The following is a 20,411-nucleotide window of genomic DNA, read 5'->3' as shown; positions in this document are numbered from 1 at the left end:
TTTTTCTGGCTGTGCATGACTTCTGTCAATGGCGCCATCTTCAGAAACATAAACGTTACTGCAGGCTGCTGTAACACGGAACTTCCGGTTTTGTTGACAGCAGCTCGTGAGTTGGGACCCGGTTTAAAAACATGACCAAATAATGCTTTATTTGGATTTTTTTCCCCTTTCAACACACGTGTTTTTGATGAAAAAATGTAAATCTTAGACTTCCTGCTGTCTGAATGGGCTGCTTGTTAAAAAAAAGTGCCTATGTTAGGCATGTAACCTTATATTTAAGCCTTTAAACAACACTATGAATATAAGTTGACAAATATATTCATATGTTTTGTAGGACGTGTCGTGAAGATTTCTCCCAGCATGCAACGCTTTTGTTAATTTCATTTTCGTTTCACTTTCACACTGGGACAAAAGCTGTGCGGTAGACGACAGGTAAATGGATTTAACACACGACATATAGCATTGTGTTTATTGTATTATTTAATACTGAACTGAATGCTTTATTCGCTTTGCTTGAGTCTTTCTGCTTTTAAATGATGTCAGGAACAGAGAATGGATTTAACTGTATATATACTGTATCTTCTGTCTTTCTCTTTCAGTCTTCTTGTTCACATGCATTCATTGAGTTTCTACTAGAATGAGATCTATTGTCTTTTAAAATACATATTTGAATAAAATAAAAACATCTGTGAATGATAATCCAGTCATTTTAGCATTATAGAAACCCAAAGTCAACCATAAACTCATGTACAGTGAACAGCTACAGATTCTAAGAAGTGCTCAGTTGGTCAAATACTATAAATGACTCATTTTGCACATTTTTTTTTGTTTTTATTGAATTTTTTTAGGTTATTTTCTAAGGTATTCTAATTATTATTATTATTAATATTATCATTATTATTATTTATATTTTCCTATCAATAAGAAAATATGTAAATTAGGGATTATTTTGCACTTTAAAAATTACGTTTTTAGTTATTTAATTTTATTGAGGTTATTTTCCAGGGTATCCTAAATATTATTTATTTATTCTATTCAGTTATAAAGTATGTTTATGTTAAATTAGTGGTTCTTTTGCACTTTAAAATTTATATTTTTTCTAGTTTTTATTGGATTTTCTTAGGTTATTTTCCAGGGTATTATTATTATTATTATTATTATTATTATTATCTATTCAATTATAAAGTATATGTATGTTTAAGTTAAATTTGTGGTATATATTTGAATTTTTATTGGATTTTATTGAGGTTATATTCCAGGTTATTGTAATTATTATTATTTATGTATTCTATTCAATTATAAAATGTTTGTGTTTAAGTCAAATTAGTGATTATTATATTATAATTTTAGTTTTTATTGGATTTATTAAAGTTATTTCTCAGGTGTAGTATCGGATCGACATCGGCCAATTCTCAAGGCTGCAAATATCGGTATCGTATCGGAAGTAAAAAAAAGTTGTATCGGGACACCCCATCATCTAGCCCTGCATGTGAAATGCTTGGTTATCCGCTATTTACATCTATGTGTGAATCACAATTGTTAAACATTTCATTTTTAAAGTATTAGTTGAGGACACAATGTGGTGCATTATTGTAATTAAATATACTGTATATATAACCATGTGGATTTGTGTGATCTTTAACGTAGGACAGGATTTCTTTTGGTGTCATCATGTTGGCATCTCTCCTCCTGTTGGTGGTGTTGGTTGGTGCCTCTCATTCTTCACCTGCAGCGCAGACACCAGACCAAAGACCAACCAAAGACCCTCCAATCGCCACCAATGGGAAGAGGTTTCCCTGGGACAGCATGAGACTCCCTAAAACAATCACCCCTGTGCACTACGACCTCAGCATCCACCCTAACCTGACTTCTCTGGACTTCACTGGTGTCGTTAGCATTGAGTTGGATGTTCATGAAGACACCAGTGTTGTGATTCTCCATGCCAAGCAGCTGCAGATATCCAACGTGCTGCTTGTAACACCTGAAGGCACAAAGCCGCTGCAGGTGCTGGAGTACCCTCCTTCTCATCAGCTCGCTCTGCTGTCAGACTCAGCGCTGAAAAAAGGTGTCAAGTATGAAGTTCAGTTGGAGTTTGCTGCCAATTTGTCCGAGAGTTTCCATGGTTTCTACAGGAGCAGCTACCACACAACCTCAGGGGAGCTTCGGTATGACATGACTTACAGTATATCAGTGGTTCCCAAACTTTCCACAGTCCTGTACCCCTTCAGACATTTAACCTGTAGCCATGTACACCCTACTCCTGCACACTTAAAAAACAGAATAATGTAATGTCATATACAATGCAGCCATACAGAGAAAACCGTCCCTGAATTTTAACTATCCTGTTAAGGGATTGTATATATTTCATATTTGCATCTCTGAAGAAAATGCAAGTGAGGATGCTGGTGCTGGCCCACGTCATTGAACACTGCATTAGCATTAGCCTAGTGTTAGCATTACCCTAGCAATAGCTAGCATTGGCCTATCATTAGCACTTACTAGCATTATTTAACATAAGCATTAGTCTAGCATTAACGTTAGCATTTTCTAGCATTAGCCTAACATTAACATAATATTAGCATTTGCTTAATATTAGCATTAACATTAGCGTCAGGCAGGATATAGCACTAGCATTAGCACAAGCATTGGCTGAACATTAGCATTAACATAGCACGAGCATTCGTTTAATGTCAGCATGATCTAGCATTAGCCTGGCATTAATACTAGTACCCCCATGACAATTTGCATACCCCACTTTGGGAACCTAGGCGGGCATTAGCATTAGCATTAACATAGCACTAGCATTTGTTTAATGTTAGCATGATCTAGCATTAGCTTAGCATTAGCCTAACATTAATATTAGTACCCCCATGACAATTTGCATACCCCACTATGGGAACCTAGGCAGGCATTAGCACTAGCATCAGCTTAACATTAACATTAGCATTAACATAGCACTAGCATTCGCTTAATGTTCGTATGATCTAGCATTAGCTTAGCATTAGCCTAGCATTAATTCTTTTACAGATAGCTAAATACTAGAGCTGGTAAAAGACTCTAGTATGAACATACATGAAAATCTTTACTTCAAAAAGTTTTTATTCATGCCAAAGACAATTTTACTATCAAAAATCCCCAAAAGTAAAGAAAATGTACCAAATTAGTGTTAGAAAAAGGTTGAATTTATGTGGAAAAAATCTATACATAATTGTTACCCCCAAGATCAGGGATTCTCTACTGGTCTCACCCTGGCGCCCACATTTTTGCCACGGTCATTAAATCATGACCCACTTTCTTTTAAATTCAACCAAACAAATTTAGTTTTACAAAAATAGCACATCATTTTTTTTAAAAAGCATGAATCTCTATATTTGCCTGTGCAACATGTATATCACTGCATGCCTGTCAAATGAAAAGTTTATTTCAATATAAAAGACAAGTCCAACATGAGACATTAAGTATTTATTTATTTTTGACCAGCTGTCCTAGGGCTGTATATCGATATTCAAGATATATCGAGTTTTCTATTTTTGGGATATGGAAAATTACAATATCGTCTATATTGATATACATATTTTTTATAACTTATTTTATATCAAAATACACATTTTTGGAGTTGCTGCTTTCACTATTTCTGAGAACAGCATGAAAAGCTTAGTTAGATGTTTTTCTGAGTGCGTCCACACTACACAACTCACTCACATGTGCTGTCCTTTATAGGAGTAAAAGTGTCAAATATTGTGCAGCTGTTTGTGAATTAAAAAAATGTGCCTATGTGGCAATTTGCATCAACAAATTTAACCCAGAATTATCTTTCTGGTCAGACTTAATTTGAATTTAAATTATTGATATTTATTTATATCGAGAAAAATTATCGAGATATGAGTTCAAATTGCCCAGCCCTAAGCTGTCCGTGACCCACGCAGTACAGGTCATCGACCCCCTTTTGGGTCCTGACCCACCAGTTGAGAATCGCTGCCTTAGCTATAAATGAATAAATAAATAATGAAAATAATAATAATAATTTCTCATTAAAAAATATATAGATTTTATTTCCTTCTCGGTAAATCCTCATGAACCAATAAAAATAGATCTTTGCCCATCTTTGGGCCCAACCTAGAAGTTGAGGACCTCAGTCCTCCTGTACGGTACTGTAATGATTGTGTCTTTATTCTGCAGCTTTTTGGATAATATTTTCTGTTTTTGTATGATGTTTGGAAATGTAAAAACTGATTTCATAGTATGTTTGATGTACTTAATTTGATTTATTTCATTTACAGGACTGTAGCATCCACACAGTTTGAGGCGACATACGCTCGTGGAGCTTTCCCTTGTTTCGATGAGCCCGCCTTCAAAGCCAACTACACCCTTCGAATAATACGAGAGCCACGGCACATCACTATCTCCAACATGCCCAAGGTGGGCTTTGTTATTACACCAATAACTAACAATAACCAAACCTGATCGGTTTTTGTCAAGCTTCAGCTTTTTCTTCCTCCGTCTCACAGGTTAAAACTGTGGAGGTGCAGGGCGGTCTGCTGGAGGATCACTTTGACACGACTGTGAAAATGAGCACTTACTTGGTGGCTTACATTGTTTCAGATTTTTTATCAGTCAGCAAAATCACCAAGCATGGAGTCAAGGTAAGATATGCAAATAACTGCTGCTTCAGTACCGGACATACGGGGAACTGTAATATTTATTCATTACCAATCAGTTAGAGCTCAGTGTTGTTGCTCTTGTTATTATCCCCCGCTACAAAGTAGATGTAGGTTTGAGCTGAGTGCATCCGTCCTTCCGAGTTAGAGGGGACAGCTTTTCTCAGAAACTATTTTAGTCAGGACAGCTAAATTTGGTGTGTGGCTTCAGGGTATCAATACTCTGATGGAGTTCGAAAATGAGAAGTTCACAATTATTTTTTCCAGCGTTATTGACCTTGTTTAATTTTTTTGACTCTATTTGAGGTATCTTCAAAGGGGACAGCTTTTCTCAGAAACAGTTTAAGATACGATAACCAAATTTGGTGCGTGGCTTCAGGGTATCAATACTCTGATGGCGTTCGAAAATGAGAAGTCCGCAATTATTTTTTCCAGAGTTATTGCCCTTGTTTCATTTTTCTTTACTACGTTCGAGGTATCAACAGATTTTCTTAGAAACCGTTTAAGATGGTTAGTAATTTTATATTGTGATGTGATAATATTTTTTTTATGTGTACGTCTAAATTCTTAGATTTAGGACATTTAGGAAAAGGTTGTGAGTTATAATGAGAGCCAATCTGGCGGGGGATGTTGATGACTATATTTTCTTTTTTTCTGTAGATTTCTGTTTATGCTGTTCCTGAGAAGATCGAACAGACGACCTTTGCACTGGATGCAGCTGTAAAGCTGCTGGATTTCTATGATGACTACTTTGACATTCCTTACCCGCTTCCCAAACAGGGTAAGGGGGAGCATAATATATATATATATATATATATATATATATATATGATATATATATATCATATAGCTTTGAGAGTAATTTTATCCTCCTAAGATTTGTATATAGGGAGAAAATCCAGAAATGAAATGTGATTTTCAGTTAAAAAAATTTTTCTCTACATATTAACATACAAACACACTAATTATGCATACTAGTGTTGTGTTCAAGACCGCACTATCCGAGACCAAGACTTGCCCGAGACCAGAATGCACCGAGACCAAGACAAGACCAAGACTTTCGGGAGCCGAGACCGAGACCAAGACCATAAACATTTTTTTTTTCAATTTAAAAAAATATATAAATAAATAAAATTATGACAAGGTTCGACAGTTAAATAACATTCTCTCTTTAATTTTAGTTTATTTTAAATACATTTGACGGACAAAAAAGGTGCCTGCAAAAAATTAACTAAAATATTAAAACTACTACTGCTACTGATAAATTCACAATTATTCTACATATTTGAAAACAAGATTTTTATGTCAGCTGAATGTACAGCAAGTGTTTAAAAGCATTTCTGGCAAGAAATAATGATTCTTGATTCTGATTCTTTGAGTTGTGCAGGTCAACAGGTCACAGAGTTCACAAGATAATTTTTTAGTTTGAAAAAGCCTTTACACAGGCCATTTTTATTAATTCACTTAGTTGATAGTTTAATTTGGTTGCTGTAATGTAACTAGAATATTCAATTAACAAAGGTTTCCAGCTGTAACTGTAAAAGTGAAACTTTCTGAGATAAAACTACAAACAAGTTGTCATCAGTCTAAAAAACATAGAGCTACAGGTAGATGTGAAACTAAATAAAACAAACTCAAACCCTGGAACAGTCATGTGACAAATCAATCAAAAGTTATTGTTGAGAATTATTATTATTATTCTGGATACAATGGAAACAGAAACTATAAAAAATAATTACATTGTGAACCTGTTTATATTGTGGGGAACATATTATATACATAAATGTAATTGGAGTCTAAAGACACAAAAAACATCACTTTAAAAAGATAATAGACTAATATAAGACCTCTTTACAGTTATTTGAGTCATTCTGGCCTTGTGCGATTTGCGTTGATGACGCGCTGGTGACGACATAATTCAAGATGGCGGCGGCCCGGACTACAGCCCACACTATGTAATAAAAGCCTTAAAAGACATGGATATAATGAAAAGAGTGGATGGACAGAGGCATAAACATGCAGACTTTCACACGGACACACACGGACTTATTAAACACACACGGGCCTCGGTAAATGGAACAGGCTTCACCAGAGTCCGAGACAAGACCGAGTCAAAATGCTTCAGAGTCCGAGATGAGACCGAGACCTTTAAAATTTGGTCTCAAATACAATGCATCTTTTTTTGCAGGGATGTGTACCTATGAATACTCCATATCTCTAACCTGTTTACCTTCTTTAGTGTAAACTAGGCGTGTCAACCTTTTAAAAGGAGGTTTGAACCAACATTAAATGATCTGGCAGCATTTATTGTTACTTTTCCATCAGATGGCAGTGGGTTGACTCACTTTGTTGTTCTCTGCAGACCTGGCTGCTATCCCAGACTTCCAGTCGGGAGCGATGGAGAACTGGGGGCTGACCACCTACAGAGAGACCGCGCTCCTCTTTGACCCCCAAAAGTCTTCTGCTTCAGATAAACTGGGCATCACCAAAATCATCGCACACGAGCTCGCCCATCAGGTACAATCTAACATCTATGACTGCAGAAGTTTTCTGCCACGAGTTGGTCATTAGATGTGTCACAAATATGAACAAACCCCAGGTGTGTTACCCAGTATCCTCCACAAATATATTGGAGGTTTATTGGTTTTAGTTATGTCTGTTATTGAGTAATAAACATACTTCATTGAAAAAATGTTAAGCCCCTCTTTTCAAATTTCCAGCATAGTCTCAGCCACATCTTGAGTTTTTAGTTTACTGTCACTAATTCAAAGGCTTTTTATTGTATTCAGATATAACGTGTGTATTCTCACTAAAGCGGATACATATTTTAATAGTCTTTTTTGTATTTATGAAAATGCCTCATTTTGTGACTTTTTCAAGCTTCATGTGAAGGACAGGCACCACAACTATATCAATTTGATATTTTGATAAACCAATTAAATGTTTTTTCCTTTCCCTGTCAGTCAGAAGCCAAACTATAAACTTAAAACTGGTAGAGACAAATAATAAGAGAGTGGGTATAATGGAGATCAAAACAACATTTCAAGCGGCAATACAACCTATTACATTGTTTTTTTCAAGCAAATAAGCTTATATTTATTGATCTGAGGCCTAAAATTAGAGTATCTTTATTGATCCCGTGGGGAAATTAACTGTCATGACAGCTCACATCAGATAAAGTGCAATAAAAAAAGACAACAGAATGCAACTCACAGAAAACCCGAAAGACACACAAAAATTGTACAATGAAGGTAAACAATACAATATTCGAAGCTATATTTAAATAGAAATAGAAAAAATAATATAAAAAGGATAAATATATACATATTTATAGGCGGTAGCAAGGATAGATATGTTTACAGTACATATTTACAGACAGTACAAGAAGAGATATTGACTTTGAAGCAGTTCACGTCTCTTTTCAAAAACTAATTCAGGAAACAGGAACAAACTCATGATCCATGTTTTTCACTCACTCACGTCATCATGAATCCCTGTTCCTCCAGTGGTTTGGAAACCTGGTGACGATGGAATGGTGGGACGATCTGTGGCTCAACGAAGGCTTTGCAAAGTTTATGGAGTTCATTTCTGTGGACGCCACCTACCCTGAACTACAAGTGGTGAGCTCTTTTAATCTGTGGAGGGCCTTTTGGTGCCTGAGGCTTAGAATGAAAGCATTGTTATTAATCACTCCCCTCTTTTTGTTCACAGGATGACGTCTTTTTGGATAAATGTTTCGAGGCAATGGAGGTGGACTCTCTCAGCTCAACACACCCTATCTCCACCTCAGTAGAAAACCCTGCACAGATCCAGGAGATGTTCGATGATGTGTCCTATGACAAGGTCAGCATGATTCCTTCAAGTGTTTGGCTGGGAGTGCAACTTAATTTGTGCAAATGTGGCAGAAATAAAAGAACAAATCGCTTGAATATGGAAAGGATGTTATTTGTCTTTGCAGGGTGCCTGTATTCTAAACATGCTGCGAGATTATCTCTCTCCAACCGTCTTTGAAATCGGCATCATCCGTTACCTGAAGCGCTTCAGCTACCAAAATACTGTGAACAGCAACCTGTGGGAGAGCCTGACCAATGTGAGTGATGTGTGTGTCTAAAGGTGCGTTCACACCGAACGCGACTGTAGCGCTGCAGTCGCTTCCATCGCCCCTGATGTGTCGCTTGCACATAGTGGTGCTTTTTGGTCACTCCATCACTTCATTGCTCCAGTGAGGAGATTATCAGGGAACAATGTGTGTGTGTGTGTGTGTTGAGCCGGTGACAGGGTAGAGAGAAAGCGAGAGAGAGGGTTGATCACTTCTTTTCCTTCTTGCTCCGCTTTTACGGTTTAAATGATTAACTTACAGAGATATAAAAGGATGAGTTCACTCAGAATGTGTTATGATCAGTAGTTACTGTGGTTTTCAAGAAGTTAACTGCTTTAATATTGCGCCAATAAATTGAGGAAGTTGTACAGCCCTCCGCTGCAGCCGTCTGCACTGAAGCGGGAGGGAGCAGGGAGGGTCTGCAGCCTCCGCTCTACAGACAGTGAAGGACGAGGGATTTGTCACTTAAAAAGTTCTGATTTTTCAACTTTGAGCCACGAGGTGGCTCAAATCATGCAAGTTGCGTTGCTTGAGGGGGATAACTAGAGGTTGCATCATTTACATTGATTTTAATGTAATCGAGTCGCTTCAGTTACTTCAGTCGCGTTTGGTGTGAAAGCACCTTAAGGAGTGTTTGGAGGTTGTGAACTTCAAAATTCTTGACAAATACCCAAGGTCCCATTCACACCAGAGAACCATGGCTTGCATTCACCACTGTAGCATCCACATCCCCTGAAATACGGTTTCCATTAGCCTCTGTGTGAACACGCAGCAGGAAGTGAACTCTAGTCAGGAAGAAAAGGACGGTCTAGAAATGTATGCAAGTGATCACCTAAGAAACTATGAAGGTAGATATGTTGCGAAATGGGAGCGCTTGAAGAATGTGATGTGAGAACTTGAAGGAAAAAAATGTGAACTTGTATGTAAAAATGTTTACTTGTATAAAGAATCCACACACGTGAAATGAATTTCATATCACAAATGATGGGAAAAAATTTAAACCTGTTAAAATTATATAAACTGAGCTCAAATTTAATCCCAAAGAAAATAATCATACATGCGTGATCTGAATATGAAGTCAGAAAAAATATTCACAAATGTGTAGACTGCCCCCCTCCATCGAGGTGTAACACTGCTCTCCCTTTTTATATCCTCCCTATAATAAAAGATTTCTTACCCTTCCTTAGGGAGGGCTGGTGATGGTCACAATTAAGCAATAAAATAAATCAATTTATTTTATTGCAATAACAAAACATGCATAAAAAAAACAAATGTGTATACTGATATTTACACAAATAAAATGACAGCTGCAAACTTTTCCAACATTTACTCACATGTTTTTTTTTATTTTTATTACTTGTGCCTACTATCCTTTACAACCACAAGTCTGTGGTTACAACTTCTGGAATCTGTCGCTGCAGATGCACAAACTACTTTTCTCGCATGAATCCACTCTGCTTGAGTTTTGAAACACATTTTGCGAGGCGTCTGTTGCAAAACAGATTTGTACTTGAAGGAATTCTACAAGCCCACATCACATTCTACATGCTCTCCCATTTTGCAACATATCTACTTTCATAATAAAACACTATAAAAAAACTGTAAAATGGCTGAAATGCAGGTGTGTGTGGATAGACCATGATTTGTTTGAGACAGCACCCTGAAGCTAAGCCACGGATCTAGTCCTACCTCTCCATTTTATTTTATTTTATTTTTAAATTTAACCAGTCAGAGGTGAATGTGTTTGTAAAAATCAGATCCACACATGACACAGATTTTTATTTTTTTTTGTTTTCACCACAAGATCTGCACCTCAGATGATCTGGATGAAGGCCAAATGAAACACAGGGAGTTCTGTTCCCAACGTCGGAGCAATTCTGCTGCCTCCGTAAGTTTTTAACGGAACACAAACAGACGAGGTGGAGTGTGATTTTAATCTCTTACTTTAAAGATCTATACTGTGTGAGCTACGGTTGACAGTTAAATTGCTTATGGGTATCAGAATGTGGGTGTTTTGCTTGAATACACAGAAGTGGTTTTCTGAAGCTGAGCTGGACATCAAAGGGATCATGGACACGTGGACGCTGCAGGAAGGATTCCCTCTGGTCACGGTGGAGGTTCGAGGTCGGGAGGTGAGACTCAGTCAGGAACGCTACCTGAAGACGGATGATCCCTCCCTCACTGATGGGTGAGACATCTTTTATCATACCACATATAAATATACATAATATACGTGATGGTTAATGGATTTTGACCAATGACTAAACTTTATTTTTGTTTTGAAATCTTGTGCATATATTACACAAGCGCAAGAGGCGCGGTCAGTGCAAATGATTTCCATTTATTAAAAATAGAATCAATGTTTACTCTTTGGTTGTTATAACATATATATATATATATATATATATATATATATGTATGTGTGTGTGTGTGTGTGTGTACAGATAGAAGAAAGTAATAAATAGATAAATAAATACCGGTAAATAAAAGGGGAACACTTTATAACATTTTTCGTTAAGGTGCTTGTTATAAGTCTTAATAGGCAGTAATTAAAAGGTAATAAGGCCTTAATTCAAATCATATTAAAGTTGTTAAGGGCTTTATAATTAGGCTATAAAAGTCTATAAAAGCTTCAATAATATATTTAATAATGTTATCAGCACAATAAAGCTGCTTTTGAAAGGCAGTCATAATATGAGCTTCCTAATAAGGCCTTATTAAATGCTTATTAACATTAATAAGGTATGTAGGAGGTTTTAGTTCTTAATATAACATATCAAGTGTTACCAATAAAAGTAATAAAATAAAGTAAAAATCATTTTCTTTCTAATTTAACAATTTATCAGTTTTATTTTCTCCCAATGGAGAAGCACTTCAGCTAAACATTGTCTTACTTTTATAGTTTATATTATTGTTTCTGCAGGTTCTGAATCAATCAAGGTCGAGCTCGTCTTTTTCCCATATGATACTTTTTTTTTTCTCCTAATCTCAATATTTATGTAATTAAATCAAATTGAAGAAAACATTCAACTGATCTTTAAAATCACTTAATATTCCAATTATTAATTCTGCGCCGTCTGTTATTGAACTTGTTAATAGATTCCTGTGGCAGATTCCTCTAACATACAGAACCAGCTCCTCCACAACCATCCACCGCTTTCTGCTGACAGCAAAGTCTGGTGAGCTTTGTTTTCTGTAACTAGACACTAATTACTATTAATAATTTATCCTATAAATATTTGACTTATCTTAACTTTATATACTGTCGTTTATCTGCCTTTTGTTACAGATGTGCTGTACCTGCCTGAGGAGGTGGAGTGGGTGAAGTTCAACGTGGACATGAGTGGTTACTACATGGTCCATTATGCAGGAGACGGCTGGAGCCCAATCATCAAACTGCTGCAACACAACCACACTGCTGTGAGCAGCAACGACAGAGCCAGCCTCATACACAACATCTTCCAGCTGGTCAGGTCAGTTCATTAGTAGTGGTGTAACAATACATCCATCCATATCGATACATTCATTAATTATTAACGACATAATTACATCGATGCGCAGTGAAAACATTGATAAACATAGTCATCTTTAAGATACGCTTTTATTTTGAAATTCATATAGCACGTCTGTTCGTCCGTGCCACAATTTCCTGCACAGGAATTGTGGCATAACGTAGCAAATGCCACGCGACAACAAAGCCTTGTAACCCCTGCTGCCACCCCAATGTGTACACGGTACTGTGCAACCGGCGACCAGTAATGGCCCGCTGCCGCTTCCTGAATGTGGAGCCAACCGCTATATACCACCAACGAAGAAAACGCAGAAGTATCCAGAGAGCGGCACGGAAGCTGCGTTGTTTACATTGTTGCTCAGCAAAGCGAGGAGTCAAGGAGAAAAAGCCACGCTAGGAAATAGATGAAAATGATGAACTATATGTCAGGAAATGAAATAATAATGAAAGCGCAGCGCTATAGTAGTGATGCTGATTTTATGACGATTAGAATTGGGTTGAAGAAGGTTGTTTTGCTAGGGGTTTAGCACACACGAGTGCATAGACACGCAAACTGAGATGTGATACTTACAGTATTCGGTCCATGCTTGTAAATGTGTTGATTTATACTAACTCCCCACAACAAACAGCATCTGTTCATGTAAATAAACAGGACTACTGAATAACAAGTGTCTAGAAGTCCATTTGAGATATTTATTTAATATTAAAGAAGAAAAAAATGCTATCAAAACCATATACTGTATGTAGCATTATTATCCTTGTACCCTTCGTTCTTTGGTTATTCTGATTTAAAACCAAATCAAAACAAATAAACCATGTGGTTATTTTTGTTTTACACGAATTCATCATATGCCCCTTAAAATATCTTTTTATACTCAGTTATATAATAGTGTGGCATCATTAACATGTCAATGTTAAAATAATATTAATAATAACATGCCAGTGACACTTTTTTCCATCTGGTTACAGTTTGTTTCAGTGAAATCAACTGTTTTTAAAGCCATATTTTTGTAATATTAAAAACGTATTTCACCATATTAATTTAAAGGGGACATATTATGCTAAATCCACTTTTTTAGCCCTTAAATGAATTTTGATGTATATTTAGATTGTTTAGAAGCACAGAAAAGTTCAAATTAATCTCTTCAGGTGCTCCGTTGATATCTTTATATTCTGTTTTGGTCATATTTTTCAATCTGTTTCGATTTTTCGATTCTCTATTGCGTTTTTTGAACAATAACGTCAGCGGAACTGCCAAATTAAGACATCAACTCCGGGTCCAACACTTCGAGCAATCCGCCATTTTTATTTCTCGCTTTTATTTTGTAGTCCAAGCTCCAGGATGCAGAAGTTACGAGAGGAGAAATCAAAATGTTCGGTTGTTGGATGTAGTAACCCACACACTTCATTACACCGTCTCCCAGCATCAGAACCGTTTCGAAGTGCCTGGTTGAGTTATATTTTTCACGGAAATGTACCCACATTTGTGGGTAAGATAATTTTTGTGTGCGCGCAGCACTTCAAGGATGACTGCTTCAGCAACCTCCGCCAGTATAAAGAAGGATTTGCCGAAAGACTTTGTCTGATTGAGGGTTCAATTCCTTTTATCTTTGGAGACAATGAACAGAGCACTTCGGTAAGCTGTAAATAACGCTAAAAAGTGTGATAAGACGTCCCTGTCATTGTTTTGTTAGCATTAGCAGTTGCACCGTCTTCATATGTTAGCGCTGTGTGCTCGTTTTAGATCCTTGATGATATGGCCTACGTGATTTAATTTAAGGCTAAAGTTTTCATTAGTCATTTCATTTTGCCGTTTTTGTCTCCGAAAAGACTGTATTAAAATGCATTTCGTGACGTTAGCTTGGCGCTAGCGTTAGCTCGGTGCTTGTGTTAGCTCACTTGTTAGGGTTCTGCAGGTTCATCATCTTCATTTTCATCTCTGACTCAAACATGTAAGGCTGGATGGACAAGTCTTCCGTTGTTGACATTGTGTAAATAACGTTTGAATAAACTTTTTCTGCGCCGCTACATAACCGTATCTCTTCTATCAAACTACAAAAATGGCCGAGCAGGGTGGAGTTGAACCTGGAGAGGGGGCGGGGTATGGTGTCTCATTTGCATTTAAAGAGACCGCACCAAAACAAGTTGCTCTTAGAAGCACATCAGAAAAGGGGGAGAAAAGGGGTCTGTGGAGCTATAATAATGAGGAATTCAGACCCAAGCATTGCAGTTCCGCTTTATATAGACCACAACTGTATGATTTATATCTAAAAAGGAAGGATTTAAAACCATGATATGTCCCCTTAAAATAAAGCTACTCCATACTTTATTTAATGCCTGATACCTGAAAGACCTTAGAAATAAAATGGTCAAATTATAATTCGGTTGTTTTTTGGGAGTTGATATACATGTAAATGATTTTGTGAGATGGGCAAATGATATTGCATCACATTGATCGCAGGCTTGTGAATCGAATCGAAATCGTATCGTGACAAGATTTTGTGATATCGGCCAACATCATATCGTCATCCAAACATATCGACATTGCATCGTATTGTGATGAAGCTGGTGATTTACACCCCTATTCAGTAGGAAGCACGTGATTAGTAAAAGGTGCAGCAAACACGTGTTGCGTTTAAGGGTCTGATTGTGTGTTGCAGTGTGGGGAAGGTGAGGCTGGACACAGCGTTGGATCTGTCTCTTTATCTGTCCAAAGAGACGGAGATCATGGCTGTCACTCAGGGCTTTGGGGAGCTCGTACCGCTTTACAAACTGATGGAGAAGAGAGACATGACTGTGCTGGAGAACCAGATGAAGGTAAAATTTACGTTTTGAACTGTTTAAAGCAGTGGTTCCCAACCTTTTGTGGATCGTGACCCCATTTTAATGTCACAAATTTTTGGCGATCCCAAAGACTTTGTTTTTCCTTCTAGAATTAGTTTTTGATCATCTTTGTTATACTGTGTTGCAAACAGAGTAGCCAGGATTAGTGATTTAAAAAAACATTATATTTATATCATATTATATTCCATATTTTATTTATTGCATTATTATTTATTATATATGTATTGTAGATTATTCATTATTATTTTTACATTATATATTATATTATGGATGATTAGATTTTAGATTTATATTTGAGAAAGTGAAAATATAGAATACAGTTGTTTAAGATTGTGGAATAATTAAAGAAACAATTGGTAGTTGTTTTTTTATTTATCAATTAATAGACATATCAGGCTTAAAGTCAGGGGAAAATTATCTTGTTTAGATAAAGAAATTGTACAGTCCTGTACTTTAATTCTGTCTTATATTCCACAGAGCTTTATTGTTGATCTTTTCCGGAGACTCATTGATCGACAGGAGTGGACGGACTCCGGCTCAGTGTCTGAGCGAATGTTGAGGAGTTACCTGCTGCTGTTTGCCTGTGTCAGGAACTACGCTCCCTGTTTGACCAAAGCCACTCAGCTTTTCCAGCAGTGGAAGGACTCTGATGGCGAGATGAGGTCAGGAGGTCACAAAGTAGCCTCACAAATATTTATGACATTAGGTAAAAAGAACAAAAAAAACTAAGATTTTTCTTGTTTTCAGTCTTCCCGTTGATGTCTCAATGGCTGTGTTCGTGATTGGAGTTCGAACACCAGAGGGATGGGACTTCCTGTTGGAGAAATACCGCCAATCGCTGCAGATGTCGGTAAAGAGTCGCTTTAAGTGGGCGATGACTGTCACTCCTCTGAAGGACAAGCTGAAGTGGTGTGTAAACTTTTACAACCAGGGCTTTTCATCTCATTCACATCAGATGTAGCTCCTCACCTTCTCACCTTCTGATCTTTTTTGTTTGTTTGTTCAGGATGATGGAAGAAAGCCTCCGAGGGGAAGTGATGAAGACTCAGGACCTTCCTGGTGTAGTTATCTCCATCAGCAAAAACCCCCACGGATACAAACTGGCCTGGGATTTCCTCCAAGCTAACTGGGAAAAACTGATCGAAAAGCAAGACATCTCATTCAATATTTGAACTTTTAATAAACGTCACCATCCAAATTATGAAATAATCTCATTGTTTTACAATCAACAGATTTGAACTTGGCTCCACCTCTGTGTCCCGCATGGTGACTGATGTCACCAACCAATATTCAACCAGGGAAATGCTTGATGAGGTGAGTGAGGGTCGGCTTAATGGGATTCAGAATCATTTTAACTTTCTGATTAAAAAAAGAAGTGATTACTGAAATAAATATTAAGAACTTTTTGACTAACATATATGTTAGAAAATATATGTTTGCACTAAGGCTCAAATATTATTCAAATATAATTAAATACAAATAAAATAAATCAATAATAAAATAAATTGAACAAATCAAATAAAATTCAAATATGTTCACAAAGCATCATCTAGGGTTGAATAACAGCACAAAATACATTTTAAAGAGTAACTAAACCCCAAAACCACTTTTTTGGGTATGAAGTAGTGTTATTGATTGATTCTAGTAAAACTCTTTGACATTTTGGGTCAAAGTAGGGTAATCTGGTGACTTCAGTCACTGCCCTCTATGGGTTGAAACCCAGCTATTACAATCAAATTTTGCTATTGGCTGAGATGGAGGCTGATGACGTTGTTGAGGCACGACTGTTGGCCCCGCCCCTCCAATAAAAACTAGCACCTGTGTACTCTGCAACCTGGAGGTTGGATAGAGAGAAATGTGAATAGAGAGCTATAGTGAGTATTGACTAGGTAGTTAGCATAGCATAAATTGTTCCTTGGAGTTTTTATAGTATAGACTGGGAGTGTCTTAACTGCTTCAGGAGCTCCGCCCATAATCAAGGCATTATTTGAATTTCAAGCTTAGGTGCACATCAGCTAAAACCTCAGGGTTTAGTTACTCTTTAGTGATTGCTTTTTCACTCTACTTTTGTTTAAGCATCTGAGGTCAAAGATTTGACTCAATTTTGTCATGACATGACATTTCAAACAACAATGGAATTGTGAATAGTTCTATTAATGCCTTTTGCATGTCTTTCTGTCTTCATAAATTATACCTTAAAGCTGCAGTATGTAAGTTTTGTTGGCTTCGATTGGTCAAAAATCCATAATAACCTTTGAGCATATTGTAATTCAGTGTTCTGTACTTTATCTTGGCCTGGCCCTGGCCCTGTATAAGAGCTTTAGAAATCCAGGAGCGTGACACGACCTTTCAGCCAATCAGATCTTTCTACAGAGTGCTCCATGAGCGGTTTTGGGGTGTTACTATTGGCAACTCGACTAAATCCATGTGCATTCACATCCTCCATAGTAAAGTACAATGGCAGACAATCCAGCTGGAGAATTCCCCATCACAAGGGCAACACGGCAAAGCAAGCAAAAAAAAAACATACTCGGGCGGAACGGTCCGCTTTGAGTTCTCACGTATCCTTGTGACTGCGCTGGGTCTGCCCCACGTACTGGTTTCAGAGGGAGAGTGAGAACAGATGGGATACATTGCATATAAACTTAAGAGAATTTAATCTAAGGTGGAGAGAACATGTGCAATTAATTTTGCAGTCTAGATGCAGAGAAACATCAGAAACACAAGATAAAGTCCCTACATTTGTCACTAGTCTCTATTGAGAAAAAAGTCGCTAAGGGCTCCACAGTTGGAGCGTTCACAAGGATACCGGTAAGGGACGATAGGATTTGAAAAACATGGAAGGGAGGGTGAGTGTGGTTGTTTCTATACAAGTTTCTCTATTCTACATACTGCAGCTTTAGATTAGGACAAACTTACACCTCACTGATAAATATAGCATTAACGGGCAATTTGTACGTGCTTCCCAGTGTGATGAACATTGATTAGAATTTTGCTGTTAATGTCATTTTTGTACTCCGACCATAAAGTCACCTTCCTCTATTCACGCTCAGATGCGGGGCTTCTTTAACTCTCTGACTGAAGAGACGGGGTCAGAGATGAGGTGCATCCAGCAGGCCTACCAAACTGTAGAGGACAACATCCGCTGGATGGACACGAACCTTCCTCTGCTTAAGGCTTGGCTGGACAAACAACACCACAGAGCAACTCATGAGGAATTTTAGCAACAGAAAAACAGTACATGTAATGTAATAATAAGGTCCCACGATACAAATTGAATGTTTTTGTCATGGAAGGACAACACATCCCAGATGCTACACGTCTTAATCCATTAGTTTTAAAATACTTATTAGGTCATTTGATCATTTTTCCCCTTCAGAATTTATCTTTTGGAAACTGTTTTTCAGTAAACTCTCCCAGAGAGTGGAGTCAAAGTGTTTTTTAACAGCTGGATGTGATGTGTTTCAGGCTGTGAGTTTGTAGAAATGTGAGTATTTGGACGTTAAATACTATAGGTGTGACTATTTTTCTCATTGTTGTACAGATTCTTGCAGACAACAGCAACAGGATGCATACAGATTTATTCCATTTTGTGCAAAAAACCCAAAACTTAAACGCCACTTTGTCACCATATTAGATGATTTTAAAGCTGTTTTTGAGATAAAATGTCATTGACTACTGAGTGAATGGTCAGGATTTTTGTTCCTTGAATCCAATTCACATCCAATAAAGTACATTTGTTCTGATGGTTTGTTTATCTGGATGATGTTAACTCTGAGATAAAGCCGTAGGAAAAAGTAGCTGTAGCTTTAAATTTTCCAACGCTGTCATAAACTTTCACCGACCTTTGGCACGAACTGATAAAATATGTCCTAAAACATGTCCGTCAAACAGAACGCACATATAAATTCGTGTGTGCATGCATGGAGCACCCGCGTAAATGTGTGTGAACCTTCATTTGTGCTGCTCAACGAGCTTCTGGCCCTTTGTCTGAGCTCCCCTCCCCTTCATTAACCCACCACCCCATATAACTGCTTCCTGTGAGATATCCTCCCACTTCCACACCTGAGGAGTCAGATTTTGACTGAAGGTAAGACTTGGATTTGATTCTTTTTCTGCTTCTGATTCCTGTTGTTATTTTTACTAAGCTAGCGTTATTTAAGGCTGGACTCACCTGCTCTTATCAGGAACTGTTGTTTGTATAGCCTGTGTTTGCAGACTTCCACAGCTTTGCTTTCCATGCTCCCTTTTCACGAGTTGTGATTTTTAACGTCGCAAGTTTTCCCTGTGAGCTGTTGATTGCTAAGATAGCACAAAAAGATGATGAAAGATGTTTGTGCCTGATCAAACCTGTGGTTTACCCAAAAGTCGACCTCCAACCCTCCTCTAAAAATGAGCCATCGATCATACAAATGTTATATTCAGGAGGCTGTTCAAGCTGGTAGAATGTGGGTAAACCTTCTGAAAGGTACACAGATATTCATTTCTTTAACTCAATTAGACTCTAAACGACTAAAAAAAAAAGATTTTTAGCATTTGTGGGAGGAAACCTGCATATGGAAACTGACACATTCTCATTGTTAGACAAACAAGAAGCACTAATCTTCAGGCAGTATGTAAACGTTGCTAACCGCAGCATTTCAACAAAAGAACAGCTAAACCCAAAACTGAACTTAAAATGCTCATATGAAAAAAATAATACAGTATTTTTCCCCATATAATCACCTTTTTGGGTAAATAAAAGAGCTTGAAAAATATTCATTGTCTTTTTTTTTTCCTTAAAAGAATAGAAAAAAAAGGGAAAAACCAGCAGTAAATGTCCATAAATCAGTAATAATGAATTTGTCAGTACCTGCTTATCTTTCCTAAGGTCAAGGTTATGTATGGACTAACAAAGGAACAAAAGAATGTAACCCTAGGAGTAATTTCACCCAAGGAATCTGAGGGGTTTTAAAAGTAAATCAAATGTTTTCATACAAAGATGTTTAACCAAAGACAATCCTATAGAAAGAGGATGACTAATAAAATCATCTTAAAGCATCAAGGTTGTTGCAGCATTACTGCACATATCAGTCACATGGGTCAGCTGAGAGAATGCATCATCTTTAGACTTGATTAAAAACCTTACGACACTATCATAATTATACTCCATTACTTCATACTATTGTGTTGTTATTGTCGGAAGCTATTAATGAATTTAGATAAGAATATCATATTATAGCTCTAGTACAGTGTATTGTAAAATAAGCAGTCCGATTTCATTTTAAACATACTTGTCTTGCAAAAAAAGCAAATTTTT

General features: G+C 37.1%; 1 protein-coding gene across 1 annotated transcript; it reads left to right on the top strand.

The window, feature by feature from the left end:
- The first annotated feature begins 100 nt into the window (after positions 1-100).
- On the top strand, positions 101-18,858 carry LOC114469186 (endoplasmic reticulum aminopeptidase 1-like). The gene is made up of 19 exons (XM_028456428.1): positions 101-432; positions 1,648-2,165; positions 4,281-4,419; positions 4,509-4,643; positions 5,319-5,439; positions 7,021-7,175; positions 8,165-8,278; positions 8,370-8,501; positions 8,617-8,748; positions 10,562-10,645; positions 10,788-10,945; positions 11,857-11,936; positions 12,047-12,230; positions 14,929-15,085; positions 15,590-15,774; positions 15,860-16,021; positions 16,119-16,259; positions 16,345-16,426; positions 18,166-18,858. Exons 2-19 carry the CDS (start codon positions 1,672-1,674, stop codon positions 18,334-18,336), a joined length of 2,826 nt encoding a protein of 941 aa, XP_028312229.1. The 5' UTR covers positions 101-432; positions 1,648-1,671; the 3' UTR covers positions 18,337-18,858.
- The last annotated feature ends 1,553 nt before the right edge of the window (positions 18,859-20,411 follow it).

Source organism: Gouania willdenowi, chromosome 9 (assembly GCF_900634775.1).
Source record: "Gouania willdenowi chromosome 9, fGouWil2.1, whole genome shotgun sequence".
Taxonomy (NCBI): Eukaryota; Metazoa; Chordata; class Actinopteri; order Blenniiformes; family Gobiesocidae; genus Gouania; species Gouania willdenowi.
This window is presented reverse-complemented; position numbering and strand designations above follow the sequence as displayed.

What these genes read in the sequence shown, in the direction of transcription:
- LOC114469186 (XM_028456428.1), top strand. Translation starts at nt 1,672, where the DNA reads ATGTTGGCATCTCTCCTCCTGTTGGTGGTGTTGGTTGGTGCCTCTCAT. An exon ending in CACACGAGCTCGCCCATCAG is followed by an intron (nt 7,176 to 8,164) that starts GTACAATCTAAC and finishes CTGTTCCTCCAG; the next exon opens with TGGTTTGGAAACCTGGTGAC. An exon ending in CCAGGGAAATGCTTGATGAG is followed by an intron (nt 16,427 to 18,165) that starts GTGAGTGAGGGT and finishes ATTCACGCTCAG; the next exon opens with ATGCGGGGCTTCTTTAACTC.